General features: G+C 37.5%; 1 protein-coding gene across 5 annotated transcripts in view; it reads right to left on the reverse strand.

Annotated features, from left to right (window-relative positions):
• Positions 1–21,607, reverse strand: part of fras1 (Fraser extracellular matrix complex subunit 1) — a 137,775-nt gene that overhangs the window by 23,636 nt on the left and 92,532 nt on the right. For 3 of the 5 annotated variants that reach the window (XM_051110000.1, XM_051109997.1, XM_051109995.1), the window contains exons 29-44: positions 19,948–20,268; positions 14,625–14,784; positions 14,138–14,313; positions 12,856–12,972; positions 10,564–10,678; positions 9,905–10,042; positions 9,426–9,458; positions 6,611–6,742; positions 6,130–6,258; positions 5,788–6,035; positions 5,544–5,695; positions 4,467–4,629; positions 4,250–4,382; positions 3,529–3,713; positions 1,960–2,116; positions 1,226–1,489 (exon numbers count right to left, since the gene is read on the reverse strand). In XM_051110000.1, coding sequence (XP_050965957.1) covers positions 1,226–1,489; positions 1,960–2,116; positions 3,529–3,713; positions 4,250–4,382; positions 4,467–4,629; positions 5,544–5,695; positions 5,788–6,035; positions 6,130–6,258; positions 6,611–6,742; positions 9,426–9,458; positions 9,905–10,042; positions 10,564–10,678; positions 12,856–12,972; positions 14,138–14,313; positions 14,625–14,784; positions 19,948–20,268 — 2,623 coding nt within the window. The remainder of the gene's footprint in view (positions 1–1,225; positions 1,490–1,959; positions 2,117–3,528; positions 3,714–4,249; positions 4,383–4,466; positions 4,630–5,543; positions 5,696–5,787; positions 6,036–6,129; positions 6,259–6,610; positions 6,743–9,425; positions 9,459–9,904; positions 10,043–10,563; positions 10,679–12,855; positions 12,973–14,137; positions 14,314–14,624; positions 14,785–19,947; positions 20,269–21,607) is intronic. The other 2 variants (XM_051109998.1, XM_051109999.1) reach the window with 2 other exon arrangements.

Genomic DNA, 21,607 nt, shown 5'->3' on the forward strand with positions numbered 1-21,607 from the left:
ATGCCTGCTGACAAAAAATATTTATTTTAATAAAGAGAGTGTTTTTAATTTTTCAAAAAAAAGCTTTTGTCATTCAATAAAACTAACAAAATAAAACATAACTTGCTAATATCACTGGCTCCTTTATGTTGAATTGCTTGTGTTTTTACTTATTTTTTTAAATATTTGGACACATGTAAGCAATGAATAAACATAATTTTTTATGTTTTTTTTATGATATTTTCTCTATTATTTACAATTAAGTACTGCCCTTTGTATATGTGACCCTGGACCATAAAACTAGTCATAAGGGTAATTTTTTTTGAAATTAAGATTTTTACATCATCTGAAAGTTGAATAAATAAGCTTTCCATTGATGTATGGTTTGTTAGTATTTGGCCGAGATACACTTAGAGATCTGAGTGTCAAAAAAAAAAAAAAAAAAAAGAAAATATTGAGAAAATATTTCTTAGTTCTTAGCAAAATAGTTCTTAGCAATGCATATGCCTAATCAAAAATTAATTTTTCATATATTTACTGTAGGAAATGTACAAAAAATCTTCATGGAACATGGTCTTCACTTAATATGCTAATGATTTTTGGCATAAAAGAAAAATTGATAATTTTGACCCATACAATGTATTTTTGGCTATTGCTACAAATATACCTGTGCTACTTAAGATTGGTTTTGTGGTCCAGGGTCACATACAGCACTGCAGGTGAGGGGTTGGGGCAGTGAAGTAGTTTTGTTTCATTTTAAATGGGAACATTACAAAAATTGTTTTTTATTTTATTGTATGCTAGAGTGAAATGGTGTCAGCACTTTCTGTCTTTGTTGGCAAATTTGCTTTTGCACTCATTTTATAAGCAGTTAAGAAACCAAAAAGTTATTCTGTACTGAACTGTGTCTAATATAATGATGACTACTAAAAATAAGCAACCTAACCAATCGGGCAGAGCCGATCCTCCCTATACGCAAAATACGCATGTTGCGTAGGGCCCCTGAAACACCAAAAACAAAATTAAAATTAAATCATCTTTGACAGCAAGGGGGCTCTGCTCTCAAAGATGATTTAATTTTAGTTTTATTTTTGATTTTGGCCAGCGGTTATGGAAACATGAATGTTCCTTTCTTTTATGTATAAATCAGTCAAATTATGTAATGTCTAGGAAGGTCTAGGATCGGCGATGCAATCAGGGATACTTGAAATGTGTGCAAGGGCAATGTATCTATCTGTATCTTGACCTGCTGCAATCTGTAGTCCTCTGTTGATTGTGACTCTAGGGCCTTCTCTCTTCCTAATATCCATACTGAACTCCAGACGACCGGTCTCCGTGTATATGCCATCTGTTACTGAAAACTGGATCTCGTCGGTCCCAGAGCCACGTCTGTCTGGTGTGTAGACCAGGAGCTCATCAAGAACATCCTGGTAAGTGAAAGTGGATCCTTGCTGAAGAATCCTGCCGTTCTCAAAAGGTTGAGAGTAGAACTGCCTTCTGCGTAGCTTCCCTATTGAAACACACAGAAACATTAATGCTACATTCATTCTTATTTTTTTCCATCAAACACACCATAAACAAACATCTCTCTGCTTCCCGTTTTCAGATAAATGTGAACTTGACCTCTAATGGTCACTTGATGTCATTTTTTGTATAACTGCACTAACACTCTGATGTGGTGACTGTATTTCAGATATGTCTGCTCCATTCTTCACTTTCGACTCCTAATAAACCCGCTGTGAACACCTTGACATGCATCCATAAAAGTTTAACCAATGAAGCCCTGTGGGTCGTGACCTTTCCACCGACTCTCTAGTCAATGGCAGAGGCACAATGACAAGAACATCAATCAGCCACACAGGAGCCGGCCGAAGCGGTAATGTGGCAAATAATGGATGTTTTTTGAAGGCTGGCCATGAATGAGCTGTGGACTGAAGCGGGAATATGATGAAAAATTGAGAGAGGAAGACAGGCACTGACCGTATGAAGGCTTCTTGATGAGGGTGAGAAGAAGCTCATTTTCAGGTGTGTCCTGGTCTAGCACATTCAGGGAGGAGTTAGTAATGACCACACCAGAGTTCTCCTCCACTTGGATGCTGTTTACCGAGATAATTGGGACTCTGTCCTCCTTGGTGTGCTATAAACAACATCAAATAACATCTCATATATAAACCTGACAAGTGAGGAAACAGAGACAGGAAAGAGATGGGAATCGGGATATGATGCAGACTAGCTTTGAATCTGCATCCCGGGGAGCCAGAGGCTCCAAACATCAACTAATTTCAAGTGACTGATAAATGAAGAAAAACCAAAGCACCTGTACGTCATCTAAAGTAACAGCAAAATGGATTTTGAAAATGTATTCTGGAAAACATTTATCAAATAAACACCATGCAGTCTTAAAGGGACAGTTCACCTAAAAATGAAAATTACCCACCTTCATGTTGTTCCAAACCCTTAAGAGCTTCGTTCATCTTCAGAACACAAATTAAGATATTTTTGATGAAATCTAAGAGCTTTCTGACCCTGCATAGACAGCAATGGAACTGAAACATTAAAGGCCCAGAAAGGTAGTAAGGACATCATTAAAATAGTCCATGTGACATCAGTGGTTCAACTGAAATGTTATCATGCTTCAAAGTGAACATACTTCGAAGACTGACAGGAAAGAGAAGAAATTGTTGAATAAAGTCATTATTTTTGTTTTCTTTGGGCACAAAAATTATTCTAGTAGCTTCATAACATTATGGTTGAACCGCTGATGTCACATGGACTATTTTAACAATGTCCTTACTACCTTTATAGGCCTTGAACGTGGAAGTTGCGTTGCTGTCTATAAAGGGTCAGAGAGCTTTTGGATTATCAAAAATATCTTAATTTGTGTTCCAAAGATGAATGAAAGATGGGTTTGGAACTATTCCTTTAAGCCCAAAGAACACTTTGGTTTTGAGACATACACATTATGTAAGACAATTAGAGTAGGGCGAAAAACTCCCATCTCATTTTCTCCTCCAACTTCAAAGTCGTCCTACATCGCTGCAGAAGTACTGACCCAATGTTTATAAAGTGAACGTGCAAAGAAGGTCAAACGCCCTTTACAAAAAAGATAAAACATCGATGTCGGCCAATTTTAAAGTTGGAGGAGAAAATGAGGTGGGAGTGTTTCGCCCTAAAATATTCCTTGGCTGGGATCGTGTTGAGCCCCTTGAAGCTGGACTGAAACTGCATTTTTAACCTTGAATCCATTGAGCACCACTGAAGTCCATTATATGGAGAAAAATCCTGGAATGTTTTCCTCTAAAAACGTAATTTCTTTGCGACTGAAGAAAGAAAGACATGAATATCTTGGATGACATAGGGGTGAGTAAATTATTAGGAAATTTTTATTCTGGAAGTGGAGTAATCCTTTAATTTTTATTGCACTAATTTCGTTTGCCCACAAAGTGGCACCACAAACTAGCCCTGGCAAAAACTACTGGAGACAACATCTACACTAAGCATATACGTCAAAACCGAAGTATATTTTGGGCTTTAGTGTTTCAGTTATACCTGGATGTCTATGGTGATATCAAAAGCCTCAGTTTGACTTGATCCATCACTGATGTAAAAGCTGAAGACGTCCTGGCGGATGTTGGCTTGGCGGTTGTTTTGAACGTAGAAGATATGGTCTGAGGTGAGGTCTTCAATAGTGAAGGGGATGTCGGGGGTGATCACGCGAGATCCACCAATTGCTGCTGGACACAAAGCATGCATGTTGAACAAACACAAAACGTTTGATTCTGAGCCTAATATCCAAACAAGTCATCTTAACAAAAACGACAAATAAGCAACTTTCTAGACAAAACACAAGAGAAGAGTGCCTGTCAGCTGCAAGACAAGAAACCACTAATATTTATGAATAAATGGCTGTGAGGAACAAAAACAAACCCAAAACCATGAAGATAAAACAAGCATTTTCTTAAAGCAGCTACATCAAAGCAGACATCAGAGTTTTGTCTTTTGGATGAAAAACTACATTTTGTACAACTGTTGTTGAGTGTTTATGTTCCACCATGATCTGCATCTCCTTTCATCTTCCCCACTCAAACAGGAAACCTGAATAAAGATGACTGCTTCAATCTGAATTTCACAGATCTACAAATCTCTATCATAGTAAATGAGCACTCTGCTCATGAATAAACTTACACCATCAGCAACTGCTGTAAAAACAACAACAACAACATCTGCCCTAAAGAGATGTATTACACCTGGAGACAGCGAAGAGATTCACCTTGTTTTGTGTTCTCAATAAACCCATACTTTGGTGGGCTGATCAGCCACACCAGGAGGTCCTTTCTGGGTGTGTCTGGGTCAGATGCAATAATGTGATTGGCTGAGAGCTGGACTCTCCCTCCTTCTTGAACCTGTCCACGGGAAACACCATGACGAATTTAGAAAGGTTGAAAAAAACAGATCTGGATGAGTGGTGAATTGGGAATCGTTCTCACCTTAATGCCGCTGCGGATGGTGACAACAGGTGGCTGTCTCTGGGTAGACGTGATGGTGATAGTGAACATCTGGTTTTCCAAACGATTGTTTTCACCATCATAGACGATGAAGTGGAAAATGTCAGTGACAGGCTGGTTACCCGTTTCAAAGGATGTATTATACCTTATTTAAAAAACAAGATATTTCACACTATTTCTTCAAACACATAAGGTACATATTCCATCTACTTAATAAGCAAACCACCAGAGGATAACAGTCAAACATGGGCAAAGATGTAATTGCCTGAGAGAACTGTTTTATATTTCATCATTTCTCAGCAGGGCCCAACAATTTAAAGCAATTAAAGAAGCTTATGTTGTAAGGCATGTTGAGTCTCCCCAAGCACTTCAGCTCGCCAAACATTTTACATGCCTCATTTATATAATCTAATATTAACATAAGTTGAACAAGAAATGACACATTAATACTGGTAATGATGTAAAAAAACACATTGACAAGGACCAGACCGCATATTCAAAATAATATGAATATGCAGAAAAGTTATGGTAATAATAAAAACAATACTATTTAAATTCAATTATTGTAAAATATGAAAGTGACAGAGCTGTTAAGAATATAAGTTACATCTAATGCAGGCAGGAATTTTAGAAAACTAAACCATAAAAAAACTTTTGATACCTGAAATAAAATTTCAGCTAGTTGCCAAGGTAAAACTTCTTATTTTCATTTAGTTAAATCTGATGTACTAAAATAATTAAATAATAAAAATGAAATACAAAATTTAAAAATATTATATAGACATGAATCCCCAGTTTCACAGACAAGTCTTAAGCCTAGTCCTAGACTAAAATGTAAGTCTGAGCTGTTTCAAATGAAAGAAACTTGCACTGTCTGATCTTAAAATATATCAGTGCCTTTGTTTTGTCTTTTTGAAAAAAACAAAAACATCAAAATCACAAAAACGTTAACAAATATTAAAATGAAAACAGAAATAATAAAATATAATTCAACAAATTAATAAAAACTATAATAGTACCTCAATATTACTAAAATAACACTGGATGCAGGGTGTTTACCTGATTTTCTGCTTGTTGATGTCCTCCATTGTAAAGGAGGAATATTCACTCAGTTCCTCATGGTCTTTTTCAGACTTGGTTTTGGTGAGGATCCCATACATTGGTACAGAAACTAACTGTACAAAAATGTTCTCATCGGGAGATTCGTCATCCTACAAGATGTTGACAAATCCTCTTAAGCATATCAGAATCAACCAATTGTAATTTTTGTTTTCAGTTGTTGTCAAAACATGTCATTCCTTACCATATAAGCTAACTGTGAACGACTAATCATGGTGCTGCTCTTTTCCGCCACCTCCATGGACAGCAAGGCCTTAGGGTCTCGTTTGGGTGCATCACCTTTGACCTCCGACACCAAGACTTGCACCGTGATGGAAGTCATGGAGATCCCATCCGTCACAGAGAAAGTCATGGAGTCCTCTTCAGTGGTGAGACCGGCGTGTTCATACTGCAGAACATTCCTGGTGACGTCACTAGAGGTAAAAGTGTCCCCTGAGGCGAAGGAGAGTTTTGATAAATAAACTAAAGCAACTGAAAGTATAATAAAGAAGAACACACTTGGGAGAACCAAAAATGCTGTACCTACCATTGACCATCTGGACCTGGGAGCCAAGATCCACTCTCAGGAGGGTTCCATGTAGCGGCCCCTCCACCAACTCAAACTCTAGCTCTTCAGGGGCTGTATCAGCATCCGTCACTGCTAACTGTCGCCCACCTACATGACACAAAAACAAATCCATGTAAGATTAAACGGGACAAATTTTATGTTTATGCTGTGCTAACAAAATTTTACTGACACCTAGTGGTGTGGATGTAGCAAAGTTTATCGAAAAATGAGCTGTATTTTCAATGGCAAAAAAAACATGCGTTTAAATGTAATGACTGCCATCTTAATCACTTTTGAACATGATTATAAACATTTTTCACTTTTTAACTGATTAGCTCTTTATGCGTAAAACTTTTTAATGAGGTCTACAACTTTTTAATGATGCCGACTGGGTCATTAAAATACTAATTCATTCACTTTAATTACTTTGTAGAACTTAAGCCAATACACATGTCCTTACCCACTGGAGCCCTGCCGCCGAGACTGACCTCCAGCACCGGATCAAGAATCTGAAAGACTGGCGGCTGCTGATGATTGGTCAACAGCAGAATAGCAAAGTCCATCTCTGGAGTGGTGTGCTCTCCATCAGAAACTGACATAAGAGAGGGAGTAGGAATAAGTCACATATGCGCAAGAACACGGTTGACCTTCAGTTCTGGTTTCTGCACTTCAGCTCAGTTCAGCACAGATGAATGCAACTTAGACACAGGAAGAATGAATCAGACAAATAGTGAAAGTTAAAGAAAACAGACATCTTATATCATCTCATCCTTCAGACACTGTAAATATTCAGAACAATAAATATGAACTACAGGGACAACTTGGCACATACAACCATTCAACAGTCCTAATAATAATGTCAGCAACAAAGGCTCCATTTGATAAGTGACGAAATCAGTCTTTTAGCCGCTGTAACCTTCAGAGCTCAAGCAGTTGTGTGATGTGTATAGATTTGTGCTTGTGAAAATGTGTAACCATGGTATCCTAGTGTTCTCCAGCATAACACTTACTGTCTGCAAGGTAGCACTGCATTGATATTCTGGTAAGAGGTCTTCTGCTATTAATGTAGTCTTAACAGAGACCTATTATGCCCTATTTTACAATATGTAATATAAGTCTCAGGTGTCACCAGAACATGTCTGTGAAGTTTCAGCTCAACATACCCCACAAATCATTTTGAAAAAACCTATTTTGAGTGGAAGCAGAAACTCTGTTTTCATGTTTCATGTCTCTCTAAATGCAAATTAGCTGTCGCTCCCTGCCCCCTTTTCAAGAATAGAGTTGTGCCTTCACAGCTCGTACCTCAGATACTCTGCTAAGAAACATCTGTTTGGTTTTGATATATGTCTGTCGCGCCAAAAGCAAGTATTTTAAACCATATTAAACTTCTGATATCTGGTTTTCTGAGCGCGTACATCTGAAACAAACTCACAGAAAGTGGCTGTCACACGGCATGTAAGTGTTAAACTAAATTCTCTTTCATGTCTTATTGCACTTAAACTGTCAAATACATACGAGTTATTTCTGTGAACGTAAACAGCTGGGAAAAAAAACACGTTTATATTAGATCTGTGTGGCAGAAGCTTAATAAACAGTAAATACGTCAATAAATCCACTAGAGGCTGGGACTCTAAATAGTGTTTTTTACTCGTCTGTGCAGCCAATGACAGAACAGTTAGCATGCTTGCTCAAACTTTCACCATGGCATTAGAACTGGCACACTGTTGTCGTGGCACAGTGGGTGGAAAAGTGCAGATTAAGGTGCTGTAATTTTATAATAAGATCCCCTTTCTATGTCACGGGGGAGCGAAATCTAATCGGCTTGTTTTTTCACTTGTGAAGCTTGCAGAGAAAGGCTTAGCAAAAAAAATCTTTTTTGCATTTTCTGGGTTGGTAGATGCACCGGGGACCCAATTATAGCACTTAAACACAGAAAAAATCTGATTTTCATGATATGTCACCTTTAATGTACTGCTTAACAGGACAGCTTCTCTTTGGTGAAAACTGGAGGACTTCTTCAACAATTTAGTTGGCTTAAACCTGCCCTTGCAAGTTCGCATTCATCTGCCTCCACTTTGAATACGCTTGAACCCACTGCAAAATATGCATGGGTAAAACATTTCACTTTCACATGAAAGTCCTGATTGCATGTATTTCTACTGAAATTATTGTAATTCCCCGCACAAAGTGTGCAGAAATATGGTAAAGTGACTGCACATTTAGCTGTTTTTGAATTTTTATAAACATTCTAGTTTAAGCTAGAAATACAAGAAATGAGTTTGACAATCCTCTACTGACTAACACTGCATTAAAAACACAACTGTCAGGGATGATAAAATAGTCAAATTTGCATAATGAATAGCGAGTGGCCTTGTTTTTCTATTTTTTTTCATACAGTAATCATTTACAGCCTCCTTGTCTACTTATTTTTGTGATTCTAGCATGCATACTGCAGAGTGCTTTTATATTTCCCAGAAGAGGAAATGGAATAGAACAGAACAGTGGTGATTTGGTATTAAAAAAGGACAACTCATTAATATATTACGATTTTACAGTACCAAAAAAACTAGTAGTAACTATGCTGATGGAAACATTTTATGTAAGGGTATAAGCGATGAAGTCGTTTTCAAAATCAAAGTTACAATTTACATGCTTTCAATGCAAATGAGACAAAGCAAAGACCTTGATCCTGTCAGAACAATGAAAAAAGAATAAAATGAAAACAGAATATTTGAATTTAAAATGTGCATGTTAAAAAATAGCTGCTGGGCCAAAACTTTCCTTCAGTTCTTTCAGTATATGTATAAGTCAGGAATAAAAAGCTCTTTTAGCATCGACTTCTGATGCTGCTGTTCTTTTCCATTGTTACTCTCCATCCATTTCACTCAATTACTGAAAGCACTAAAAGGAGTTTGTCTGCCCTACAGTGCCCTGTTTCCATCCAGACACAGAAGGGCATACGAGCAGTCACAGCTCTGATTCATGGGCACAGCAAGAAGAAGATGGATGCACAGTCGTATTCTGCTGTCAGGCGAAATAAAGCATATGGATGGACATCAGAAAGAGAGAGGGAATTATATTCCCTCTTAGGGAAGAGAAGGTCCCATAAATAAATAACAGCAGCACACCAGGGAATGTGGGATCAGAGGCACAGAGGGATCAGACTATGGTGTTTCAGAGAAAGAAATGAATTTGGGGTTTGCTGGAAGCGTGTAAGGTAAGGAAAAATAAGACAGAGTCGCGGGGGGTTACAGAGGCCAAAAGTGATTATATACCTGTGAAATGGAGGCTCACTGACTCTGGCAGACCTGCAGGAATGAAACAGTGTTAGTGGTTACTTTCACAATCAGCAGCTATTTTCATATTTAAGCAGTTAAGCTGGAGAGGTGAGTTTCACAGACTTACGCATCGCTAACAATACCTCAGATGTTGGGTTTGACAGCTCAGAAGCACCAATTAGCAAAAGATTAGTACTAAATCAACAGTGTGCTGGCATACTGGCTAATTAACTTCCCACACAAACCTTACGCATTTCAAAATAATGAACGTTTCATTATCCTACTGTGTGCTACTATTGTTACATCCTTTGCAGAGCACTGTAAAAATGTTTTTTATTTTATTATTTTAACATGTAAATTTTTGCTGTGATGCATCATTATTCCAGTCTTCAGTGTCACACGACATCTTCAGAAATCATTCTAATATGCTAATTTTTCCTCAGGAAACATTTTTATGCAATAAACTAAAGACCAACCTGTAAATGAGTACTGATAAAGCTCCTGAAGGTGGGATGGGGCTTGTGGGGGTCTGTAGATAATTTTGCCACTGTCTATATCAGCCTGGGTGAAGAAACGCACATGATGGTACGGTCTGTCCCTGTGCTCCAGTGTACCTGAAAGAGGAGAATGACATCATCGTTTTAATATTAATATAACAATCAGTTCAGTAGCTTAGAAATTAAATAGAGATTGTGGGATGAATTAAGTTTATGCTTCCTTATGCATAATTTACACATTCACACATCTCAGTGGCGATGTTTTTTAAAAACAGCTGAAGATATGTGAGATTTCCTGTGCATAAACTAATAAATATTCATGAGCTATGTCACAACCAGCATCTTTTTTCTATAGAAGGTTCATGACTATTCTATGTTATCTAACACAAATTTAATGTCTAATCCACATAAGGATATAAACATCTGTGACACTGAGTAACCGCATATAAAGTTTCTCATAATGATCTTAGACGTGAAATGTCAACCCTTCCATTAAAGTCTCAGCAAGTTTTACCTTTGAAATCCTCTACTCTTTATTTCATGCTACAAAAAGGAGAACAAACAAAACTATCAGGCTTCCATTATGCCTGTAAGTGTCCTACTCCTCACCCCTATGACAATAATGCAGGTTTAGTTACCGTGGCCTGAGGTAAGCGCCTTGGTGATGTTGTAGACAAGCTTGTCACTGGGCGTCTCAGAGGCAGTGAAGGAGAGAGCAGACGGAGATAGCACAGTCACGCGATCTTCCAGTGCCTGCACACACACACACACACACACACACAGAGAGCCAAAAACATTTACACTGATGCATACAAAAAAGTTTGGAGATCGTACGAATCTCAACTGACAGTCAAGTGCTGTATAATGTCTTTGAAAGAAGTTTCTTAAGCCCCCCAAGGCTGCATTTATTTGATGAAAATACAGCAATGATAACTATATAGTGAAATTATATTACAATTTAAAGGATTAGTTGACTTCCAGAACAAAAATGTACAGATAATTTACTCACTCCCTTGTCATCCAAGATGTTCATGTCTTTCTTTCTTTAGTCATAAAAAAAAAAATATTTTTTGAGGAAAACATTTCAGGTATTATCTCCAAATAGTTGACTTCTATGGTGCCCGCGAGCTTGAACTTCCAAAATGCAGCTTTAAAGGGCTCTAAACAATCCCAGGTGAAGAATAAGGGTCTTTTTTAGCGAAACAATCAGTCATTTTCTTAAAAAAAAAAAAAAAAATTTATATACTTTTAAACCTCAAATGCTTGTCTTGTCTGGCTCTGTGATGCGCAAGCGTACTTTATGCACTCCGGTTCAAGACAGTTAGCGTATGCTGAAAAAGTCCCATCTCATTTTTAATTTTAAAATCATCCAACATGTTTTACCTTTTTTGTAATGGGCGTTTGACCTTCTGGCATCTTCACTTAGTAAACACTGGGTCGGTACTTCTGCAGCGATGTAGGATGATTTTGAAGTTGAAGGAAAAAAACGAGCTGGGAGTTTTTTGGCCTACCCTAATTGTCTTACATCATGTGTATGTCTCAAAACCAAAGTATTTTTTTGGGCTTAAAGCAATAGTTCCAAACCCTTTCATTCATCTTTGGAACACAAATTAAGATATTTTTGATGAAACCCAAAAGCTTTCTGACCCTTCATAGACAGCAACGCAACTTTCATGTTTGAGGCCTATAAAGGTAGTAAGGAATTCGTTAAAATAGTCCATGTGACATCAGTGGTTCAACCACACCATAACTGTATTGAACCGGAGTGCACAGATTACGCATGCGCATCGCAGAGCTAGACAAGACGAGCATTTGACGTTAAAAAGTATAGAAATTATATATATTTTTTTTAGAAAATAACCGGTCGTTTCGCTAGATAAGACCCTTCTTCCTCAGCTGGGATTGTTTAGAGCCATTTGAAACTGCATTTTGGAAGTTTAAACTTGGGGGCACCATAGAAGTCTATGGAGACAATTCCATAATTTCTTTATGACTGAAGAAAGAAAGACATGAACATGTTGGATGACATGGGGGTGAGCAAATTATCAGTATTTTTTTGTTCTGGAAGTGAACTAATCCTTTAAAACAACTGTTTTCTAGTTTTAAATATTTTAAAATGTATTTTATTCCATCCTAATGTGTTAAAGGATTAGTTTACTTCCGGAATAAAAATTTCCTGATAAATTACTCACCCCTATGTCATTTAAGATATTCTATATATGTCTTTCTTTCTTCAGTTAAAAAAAAAAAAAGGTCTTTGAGGAAAACATTCCAGGATTTTTCTCCATATAGTGGAATTCAATGGGAGCCAATGGGTTGAAGGTCCAAAATTGCAGCGTCAAAGGGCTCTACATGATCCCAGCCGGGGAAGGCTCTTATTTAGCGAAATTAAGAAATTAAATTAAGAAATTAAAATTTATATCCTTTTTAACCACAAATGCTTGTCTTGCACTAGCTCGACTTCATGCATTATGTAGTCACGTTGGAAAAGTCACGCTTTTGGAAAAAAATAAATAAATAAAAAATAAATAAAAAATAAATAAAATATATATATATATATTTTTTTTTTTAAGAAAATGACTGATTGTTTCACTAGATAAGACCCATATTTCTTGGCAGGGATCGTGAAGAGCCCTTTGAAGTTGCATTAAATCGGGAATGTTTTGCTTTTCGACTGAAGAAATAAAAACATGGGGGTGAGTAATTATCAGGAAGTGATTTAACCCTTTAATATTTTTGTGAAAACCATGATACATTTTTTCAGGATTCCCTGATGAATGAGAAAGTATATTAACAGAGGAAAAATAACAACACACTTATATTTGAAGGTTTTTGAGGATTAAATTTGAAAGCAGCTTCAATGTCTGGAACAAATACACTGAATGCTAAATTAAATCTAATGTGACAGAAATATTCAAATTGAATCTTACAGTGATCTGCAGATCGGCTCCAGGTGAGAGCTGAGGCAAGCCAGGGGTCAAAGGCATCACTCCTATAGTAAACATCTGTGTATCACTCAGAGTTTCTGGATAGACCTCACTTGAAACCTGCCAACAAAAGCACACACACCCATGCATGAACTGACATCAACAAATACCACAGTGCGCACGTACACGTTTCAACTAGTATGTATATAACCTGTCTTGAAAACTAATTTTAACATTAATTGGCAATCATTAACATACTACATAACTAAAATCACTCTCAACATCAATGTACGTATTATTTTTGATGTATTTAATTCAGTCTGTCATCATTTCCAATTCAAATTCATTTCAACAGTCAAGTCCTGAGCAGACACCTGACAAATAGGTTAAAGCACTTCACGGTCACAAAAACGCCCCTGAGGACATTAACTAAACTGTGTCGAACCATTAAAACTCAAATCTTATTTAATGAAGTCTGCAACGCAGGGTGCAGCCCCAGGCAAGACGAGAAAAGAAAAGAACAAACAAGAAGAGAAAGCAATTTTCTCGAGAACGACAAAAAAACTGTTGTGTCGAAAATCATTAGGGGTTTAAGCTGATGCATTAAATGTGATTGAATGTCCTTTAATGCTGCTTACACTGATCTGAAACTGGATTTGAAGACAAATTAGCTTTTTTTATCCCCAAGAAATGCAGTGAGGCTGTGGAAGGAGAAGTAGGACAGATGGACAAATTGGCCTAAGAGTGTGAAACAGAGCTGAAGTAAAACAAAGAAAATTGTCCAATAGTGCGAGAGAGGAACAGTGTGTTTATCTCTCTAAGTGGTTTGTGTTTGCTCCGTGCATCACTTGTAACAGGAGATACGCTGATCTAAACGTCTGATGTTGGTGGTGTGAGCGACAAATAAAGGTTCAATTCAAAAGTTTGGGGTTGGAACTTTTGTGCATTGATTTGATCAAAAATACAGCTAAACTGTAATACTATGAATTATTATTACAAAACTTATTAACCTCAAACTTTGGTCTGGTGCTTTAAGCTTAACAGAGTTTAACAGTGACTGCTGAATGTGTACAGTATGTGATGAAAGTTCATGTTGATGGTGGGCCAACCAACAAAAACAGAATAAAACACGAGTTGCTGCCATTAAATTGCAAATCACAGAATTATTTCTAACCAGCCAGAAGTTAAGTGGCACCTACGGCTGTATATATTGAGCCGCAGGGCTCCTGCCAAAGCGACAGTATCTGCCTTAGGTTAAATGTAATGCTCACTGTGTGTGTCTCACCTGAAATTGAAAAGTGTCTCTCTGTGTACCGGATCCATAGTGTCTGTACCAGACAGTTCCCTCGTTAACATCTTGCTGTGTAAATGAGCTGGTTGGTGTGGGGTCCTGACCATCTGGGAAGGACTCCCATGCCTCCACAGGACCATCAGCAGGCATAGACACCAGCACAATCTCTCCTAGACACATAAACATACCTTTAGAAAGTAACATTTCACCTTAGTTCATGCCATTGAATTGAGTTTATGAGACCATGATCAGCACTCACAAAAACACACAGTAATCACCAATAGGTCAAATCACAAATGTTTCAGCTCAAGGCCTTTTCAGTGCACATTGGTCTCATATACTAAGTAATTTAATAGATTGACGCACCAAAATAAAATATTAAGTGATGGAAGACCGTGGTGCATACGGCTTTGTGGAATTGCATTGAGTTTAGAAAGAAAGACAGACACTGAGTAAGGACTGATGATGATGGTGATGATACCGTATTTAGGCTGTCCGGTCTCAGAATGAATGGTGTACAGGATTTCAGAGTCACTGGCTCCTTGGAACTGAGCATTGAGGCACTTTTTAGACAGCTGCACCATTCCTCCCTCCCTCACCCAGGTCTTCGGCACTGAACGCAGGTGAGATGTAAATCCAACCTACAGGGAAACCATAAAGCAACATTAAGATTAATGGTATTTTTATTTAAACTTATAAGAACATGTACTGTCCGTTTTATAAAGTCAAGTGTATACAGTATGCTACAACTGAAAGGTTTGGGGTTGGTAAGATTTTTTAAATGTTTATGAAAGACGTCCCTTCCTCTCACCAAGGCTACATTTATTTGATAAAAAAATAATAAAAATGGTCGGCTACGACAGCCTTGAGTAGTGACTCGAGGACCTTTCCCGAGCCCGTCTCTCTCTCTCTCTTTCTCCCACTTCACTTCCCATCATTACTCTACTACTCTATCAAAATAAAGGCAAAAATGGGCAAAAAAAGGTAACATTGTGAATTATTAGCACAATTCTTGTTTTACATTTTAATATATTTTAAAAAGTCTTTAATCGCACAGTCTTTATAATCATTTTTTGCTGCTATAAAGAAACATTTCTTATTATCAAATTGGAAGCAGCTTATTAATATTTTTGTAGAAACTTTTTTTTTCAGTATACTTTAAAGGGGAAATTGGATTCCCATTTTTCACAAGTTGTTATGATTTTTTAGGGTCTTCATGCAATATTTCTTACATACTTTGGTTAAAATTGCTCAATGTTGTGTAAAACAACACCCTTTTTACCTTGTCAAAAACAGCTCTGTTCACAGCGACCTGTTTTGGTGCATATCTCTTTAAATTATGATGAGCTACTGCTCACTCCACCCCTCTCTTTGTTTTTTATGTATTCGGTGGCACATTACCATCAAAAACAAAATGAATCCACTGCGTCCTCAATAGCTCTGATGTCGGGAGAAATTGAAGACTATTACACTCACTTTTACATCCAACTACAAAACACCTGCATTGCTTATGAGATGTTGTCACTGTTCAAGCGTGGAGAAAATGGCGGACAGCTGAGGGCGGAAATACGCTAATACGGGACAGTCCGTCAGTGGTCGTGGGCGGGGCCTGAGCAGTATGACATCATACTGCTCAGAAAATCACAACGGCTTGATAATGGAGACTGCTTAGGTTTTTAGGGCATTAAAAAAAGTAATGAATAGATTCTAAGACACATTTACATATTTACACATTTACACATTTTGCATCCAATGTCTCCTTTAAAAAATGTACTAGCTTCAAACTTTTTTTCAAAGTTTACCGTTAGGTTGACGTTTTTGCAGTTTTTGCAGTTTGTGCAGCGGTTTAATTATTATAAAACCACAAGAAGATGTCTTTCTTGCATTTTACATTGGGACACATCAAAGCTACAAGAAAATCAAAAAAACACATGCTAATCATACACACTCAGCTATCTCTATGCCAGGAATCTTTAGATCCTAACAGGGCTCTGAACATCCAAACGCTAACTGAGGAGCTCATTGTTGTGAAAAAGATCATCTGCTGCACAGATAATCAAAGACCTTCAAGGACGTGGGGAGATGAAAGCTCTGATTCACAGAGGAAACACCTTGGCACCCTTCCATCACCTTCCTGCTGATCCTGATCACCTCTCTGAGAGCGATGGATTTATAAAGCAAGGTGTTCACGGAAGAGTTCACTCATAGGTCAAAACTATGGTGTGTTTCTAAAGAGTCTTACAACTAAATTCAGTTTTGCTACATTTCATGTAGTGCATTTCTACCCGATAGGACCCTTAATAATTACTTTCGCTAGTGTAACCTACTGTACTCACGTCGATTCATTAATTTTACATAACACATCCGACTTCAGACGGAATTTGATGTTTTTTTAGGTTACCTGGGAGAAGAACATCTTGTAAAGTGAAGCTGATACACAGCAAAGTTTCTTTCTTTCTTTCTCTCTCAATTAGTGCTCAAAGTAGTGGAGAATGTGAGTATTTGAGGTCTCCAGGCCACATTAAATCAAGGATCATTCACCAGTGCTGACCAATTACATGGATCAGGGACTACAAACACCAAATAACTTCTATCGAACAGGCTAATTGAAAGTCAGCATGCTCTTTTATTCCTCTTTGTCTTCGTTGCAGAAATCCACATATAAAAGATCCTCTGAGATCAGGGACTTTGCTCTCAAAGCCAAAGCCACAATCAATCAACAGGTCATTAAGCCACAGCCGTGATGTTGCCTACTCAGCCTTCGCCTCTTTCTGCTCTCAGCGCCTTGTGTTGCGGACATAACTTGACCTTTCCACTCACTAGCGGTTGTGTGAGTGCAACAGACCTTGATGCGGCCTTTATGCGATTCTGCCCAATAAAACTAACTGTGATTCTACTAATAAAAAAAACAATGTGTTATTGATCTGAAAACAGTGTTTATTCTGAATCAGGGCTTCCATTAGTCAAAATCCGCTTAGGATGGTAGATAACAGGCTGCAGCAGGGAACAAGGCAGGTGTAATCGGATGACACTACAGAGAGATGTGTGGATAAGGGCGGAAGGAAGGGGGGACAGAGCTTGAAAAGAGCAAACACAGTGCTGCAATCTGTCTAGACATCAGCAGGCTGAGGGCATGTCCAATAGTCAGGAAGGGGTGATTTCAAGCGTAAAAGGGGTGCTGATGATTGTATAAGTGTGTATGGATAGAGAGAGGTATGAGATGGTGGTGGTGTTCACCCTGTTATGAAAAACACACTATGCACTGCATCCACTGTGGCTCAATGCACCTGCATCGTCAAAACAAATGTGCAAATTTTTACCCTTAGGGGTACATATCATATTTCTACCATATCTACAGGTTATATATTAGTTCCTTAAAGGGATATTTCACCCAAAAATAAAAATTACTCACCCTCAAGCCATCCTAGCTGTATATGACTTTTTTCTTTCAGACGAATACAATCGAAATTATATTTAAAAAATGTCCTGCCTTTTCTAAGCTTTATAATGCCAGTGAATGGCTGCTGAGATGGCACAAGACTAGCATATTCTCACTGGAGTTTACGCCTGTGTCCTACGTCATCCACTGGAACGGCACTCTTTCGTTAAAGCCTGTACGACACTTCATAGAAACAAGACCTTTATAAAGAGGCTTATAAAGTTTTAAATATGGATATTTTTCTTACACAAACGCATCGATTCACTTCAGGAGGTCTTTATTAACCCCCAGAGCCGTGTGGAGTACTTTTTATGATTGATGGATCCACTTTATTGGACTGGCATTATAAAGTTTGGAAGAGCCAAGACAGTTTTTAATATAACTCAGACTGTATTCGTCTAAAAGACTTAAGTCATATTCTTCTAGGATGGCTTGAGGTTGAGTAAAAAATTTTGGGTGAACTATCCCTTTAAGTGTAAATATGATCCTGTGAGGAAACAGACGCAGTAGTTGTATGTTCTCTGATCACAAACAGACCCCTACAGTACACTGTAAAACTGGTAATGTGTAACCAAATTCAAGCTGTTTTTAGCTTAAAATTCTTTAATGAGGGGGTTTCAAACCCAAAATATTAATTCCACTTGCAAGGAATTCCCTTAAAATGGCCACAAACACCAATACCTTGGAATTCTCCAGATTTCAGTTTAAAAATTAGTGGAAAAAATGTGTTTAGGTCTAATAAGTGATGTTACATTTTTTCGCTGTACTCTTTTTGAGCGATTTCATCATGACAGTGGGCATAAATCACACATAAATCAAGAAATAACGCAGCAGTAGCCTAAGGCTCAATCATCAAGGTGTTTCAGCATCATGTGGAGTGCAGGAATCCATAATTAACCAAAATCCTTGATGCAAGTCCAAAATGCAAAAGAGCTGATGACCTGCTTTTATATTTTGCACCTAATATTTCTTACACTAACATGAAAGTACATGACACGTTGATAGGCCTATAAATAATCATAAGTACCTAGTTGATGATTAAATGAATTTATTTCCAAGAAAAAATGAGAAATTAAACACGTTTAGCTGAACATAAAAAAAAAAAAAACATTGGCCAATTTTACTAACAGTGTGCCTTAAATAGCCTAATTAACAGATGAACAAAACGAAAGGAAAAGACAGTGTTGCTGAGGGTTTGTGTGGCACTGCGCTCTATGAAAGTTCACGGAAAGAAAAACAAGATGACAGAAATAAAAGTAAACACACTACAGTTTTGAACGATTTGTATGACCAAAAATGACTGAGTATTTTTTTTGTTGTTTGTTTCCACTGTTCGACCGCGCCGGCACCTCACGCACACACATACAGCATTGCAAACACTGCAGCCTGTTCATTATCAGAATAAAATACAGTCAACCAAACATATACACTGATTAATTAAAACAGTGTGTACTGCGTAGTACAATCCGTGCCATTCAGCCTGAGGTCGGGTCAAACACATATTTGCTCATGTGAGCATGTTTTTACGTGCATTATGTACAAAGCCTGGTTTACTAATAAATAATAGTTTAGCATTCAAATACATCACAAATATGGACACATTTAATTGGATTCATGCCGAATGAGAGAGGTAGGCTGCGTTTGCTTTCAGTTTCGCTTTAAATTAGCCTAGTTTGTTTTGGCTAACAAATTCATTCGTTGTTTTGTTCCAAAAATCATTCAAAATAGTCTGTAGGCTAAGTATTGTGTTTATTGTTTGCACATTATAACATTTCGCTTTATTTACTGGCGTTATTTAATAATTTTCTGCTTATCCGTGTTTAACCTAAACTACAAGTAACGTTAATGTAAACATACCGATAGCCTATCTAAATATGATTTTATAATTTTATGCTATATTGACCTACCTCATTACCCTCCACTGGATGTATAATGAGCAGCAATAAACTTTTTGTATTTTGTAATTTTGGTATTTTATAATGCCTAGTCATACTTCTGTGGATATTTTGGTGAAAGTAATGCAAAAGTAACTTAAAAGTAGTGTAATGCATTACAATTCAGAGACAGTAATATTGTAATGTAACTAATTACTTTTAAAAGACAGTAACTAGTAATATATAATTTATTACATTTTGGAAGTAACTTGCCCAACACTGTTTTTTAATTTGCTTCAGGAAATAAAAGACGACTGGAATCATCAAATAGGAGACACGCAATATCAGAAACTCTACGATAAGCAGACTAGCACTTCACAAAAGTCTGGTAAGTTTCATGAAGAATTACTTCATCTTGAAAGAATCCTTTTTGATCAGGTGAACTGACACTTAGCAAATCTTTTTCAGTGCAAAACCTTTCATGTTCATACCTTTTGCGCAATGCTGATGTGAAACAGGATGTTCTGGTAGCTGTGCCCATCGTTGACCTGCAGCAGAAGTCTGTCCCGCTCTCCCTCTGAACCATCATGCACGTACTGCAGCTGCTCACGATCCAGGTCTTCCAGTTTAAAATGGGTTACCTGCACATCACTATGCACGTGTGTCAGGTGGCCATGTTGAGGTTGATCCAGAACGGTGATGAAAACGTCCTGTGGATTATCAAGGTCACTGATGTGAAGAATAGATCTGCTCATGACGGCCGTCTCACCAGAGTTAATGTACAGAATCTGGTTGGTTATCACAGTGGGTGGCTGTGAAAGAAAAAAACACCACTGTTAAGACAGAATTCAAACCCATTTTAATGAAACAGAGAAAAGAGAAAATATAATAAAAATATTATGAGCCCCAGTATCCATATTCTGCATTCTTTTGGATCTACATACAGTATTTTTCCATTTTTATTTTGTAAATTAAGGCATGCAGAGGTGAGAATCCCATCAGTGCTTGGCTACTATATCTTAAATGAAAGACAAGACGTGTGAAAATGAGGGAAATGGAAGGCTGATTTTGACACATTTGAGGTCCAAATGAAACTAACACAGACACATATGGATAAAAATACTGTATTTTGCTCCAGGACAGAGTGTTTAAAGTGGATATTTGTATTCAATGCTCCTGCCAGTTTCCAACCTTACTTTATCTATCATGACTTTTATTTTTGGCCTAATTTTAAGAACAGATATGAGAAATGCTGGTGGCAGATTCAAACTTGTGTGGTCCACATAAGTAACAAAGGATTCCAAGCACAATATGCTTTTTATTTAAAGCAATTCACACTAATGAACATTCATTAGGATGCTGTTGCACAGAGCTGTGAAGAAAATCAGGCCACTTTTGTTTACCACTGCACAGGGATGACAAGAGTAAATGGTTTATTTTCAAAAGACAATCTTTTCCCTCAGGGAGAGATTATTGCATTTTTTTTCGTGACTCTTTCTCATGTAGGAATAGATTCGCTGTCCTCTCTCTCTTCGCTTTAAGATACAGCTTCTATATTTCAGCTATAACTGCTCACTCAACAGCAGGAAGTCTTCTGACTTCTTGAGCTGCTGTTATCAGTCCATAAGGGGTAGGAATGTATTTTGGGTGTTATTTGTTGCAATGACATCCATTAGATTTCTGTTGGGAAGCTCAGGTTTCTGTGTGTGTGTTCGTTTGGCTGGTGGAGGTCAGACAGTGAGACATAGGCAGTTCTCTGGAGACTGTATCTATGAAGTGTAACTAAATTCTGCAGAGGAATGAGCAATAAAGAGAGAGTGAGAGAGAGAATGGGAAGATGCTGGCTCAGTATGAGCTGTAATACACTCCTCAGAGTAAAGATAATGGACGTCAATCTACGTTAAGGATATGGACTATGGGTGTAAGCCACAGCAGAAAGGGTCCAATTTTACATAGGCGAAATCCTAACTTTTTATAAATCAAAGATTTTTGATAAAGGAATCAATATGGCGACTATAGGAATGGATTGATGTTATTAAAATGTCCATTGAGTAAACTGATCTGCCCTTATTAGACTATGTCCTCTAAAGGCACCTCTAGGCATCAATAACAGTTTGGACAGCCTTGACTTTATTTATTAGGGGTTCAATG

Source organism: Labeo rohita, chromosome 5 (genome assembly GCF_022985175.1).
Source record: "Labeo rohita strain BAU-BD-2019 chromosome 5, IGBB_LRoh.1.0, whole genome shotgun sequence".
Classification (NCBI taxonomy): Eukaryota; Metazoa; Chordata; class Actinopteri; order Cypriniformes; family Cyprinidae; genus Labeo; species Labeo rohita.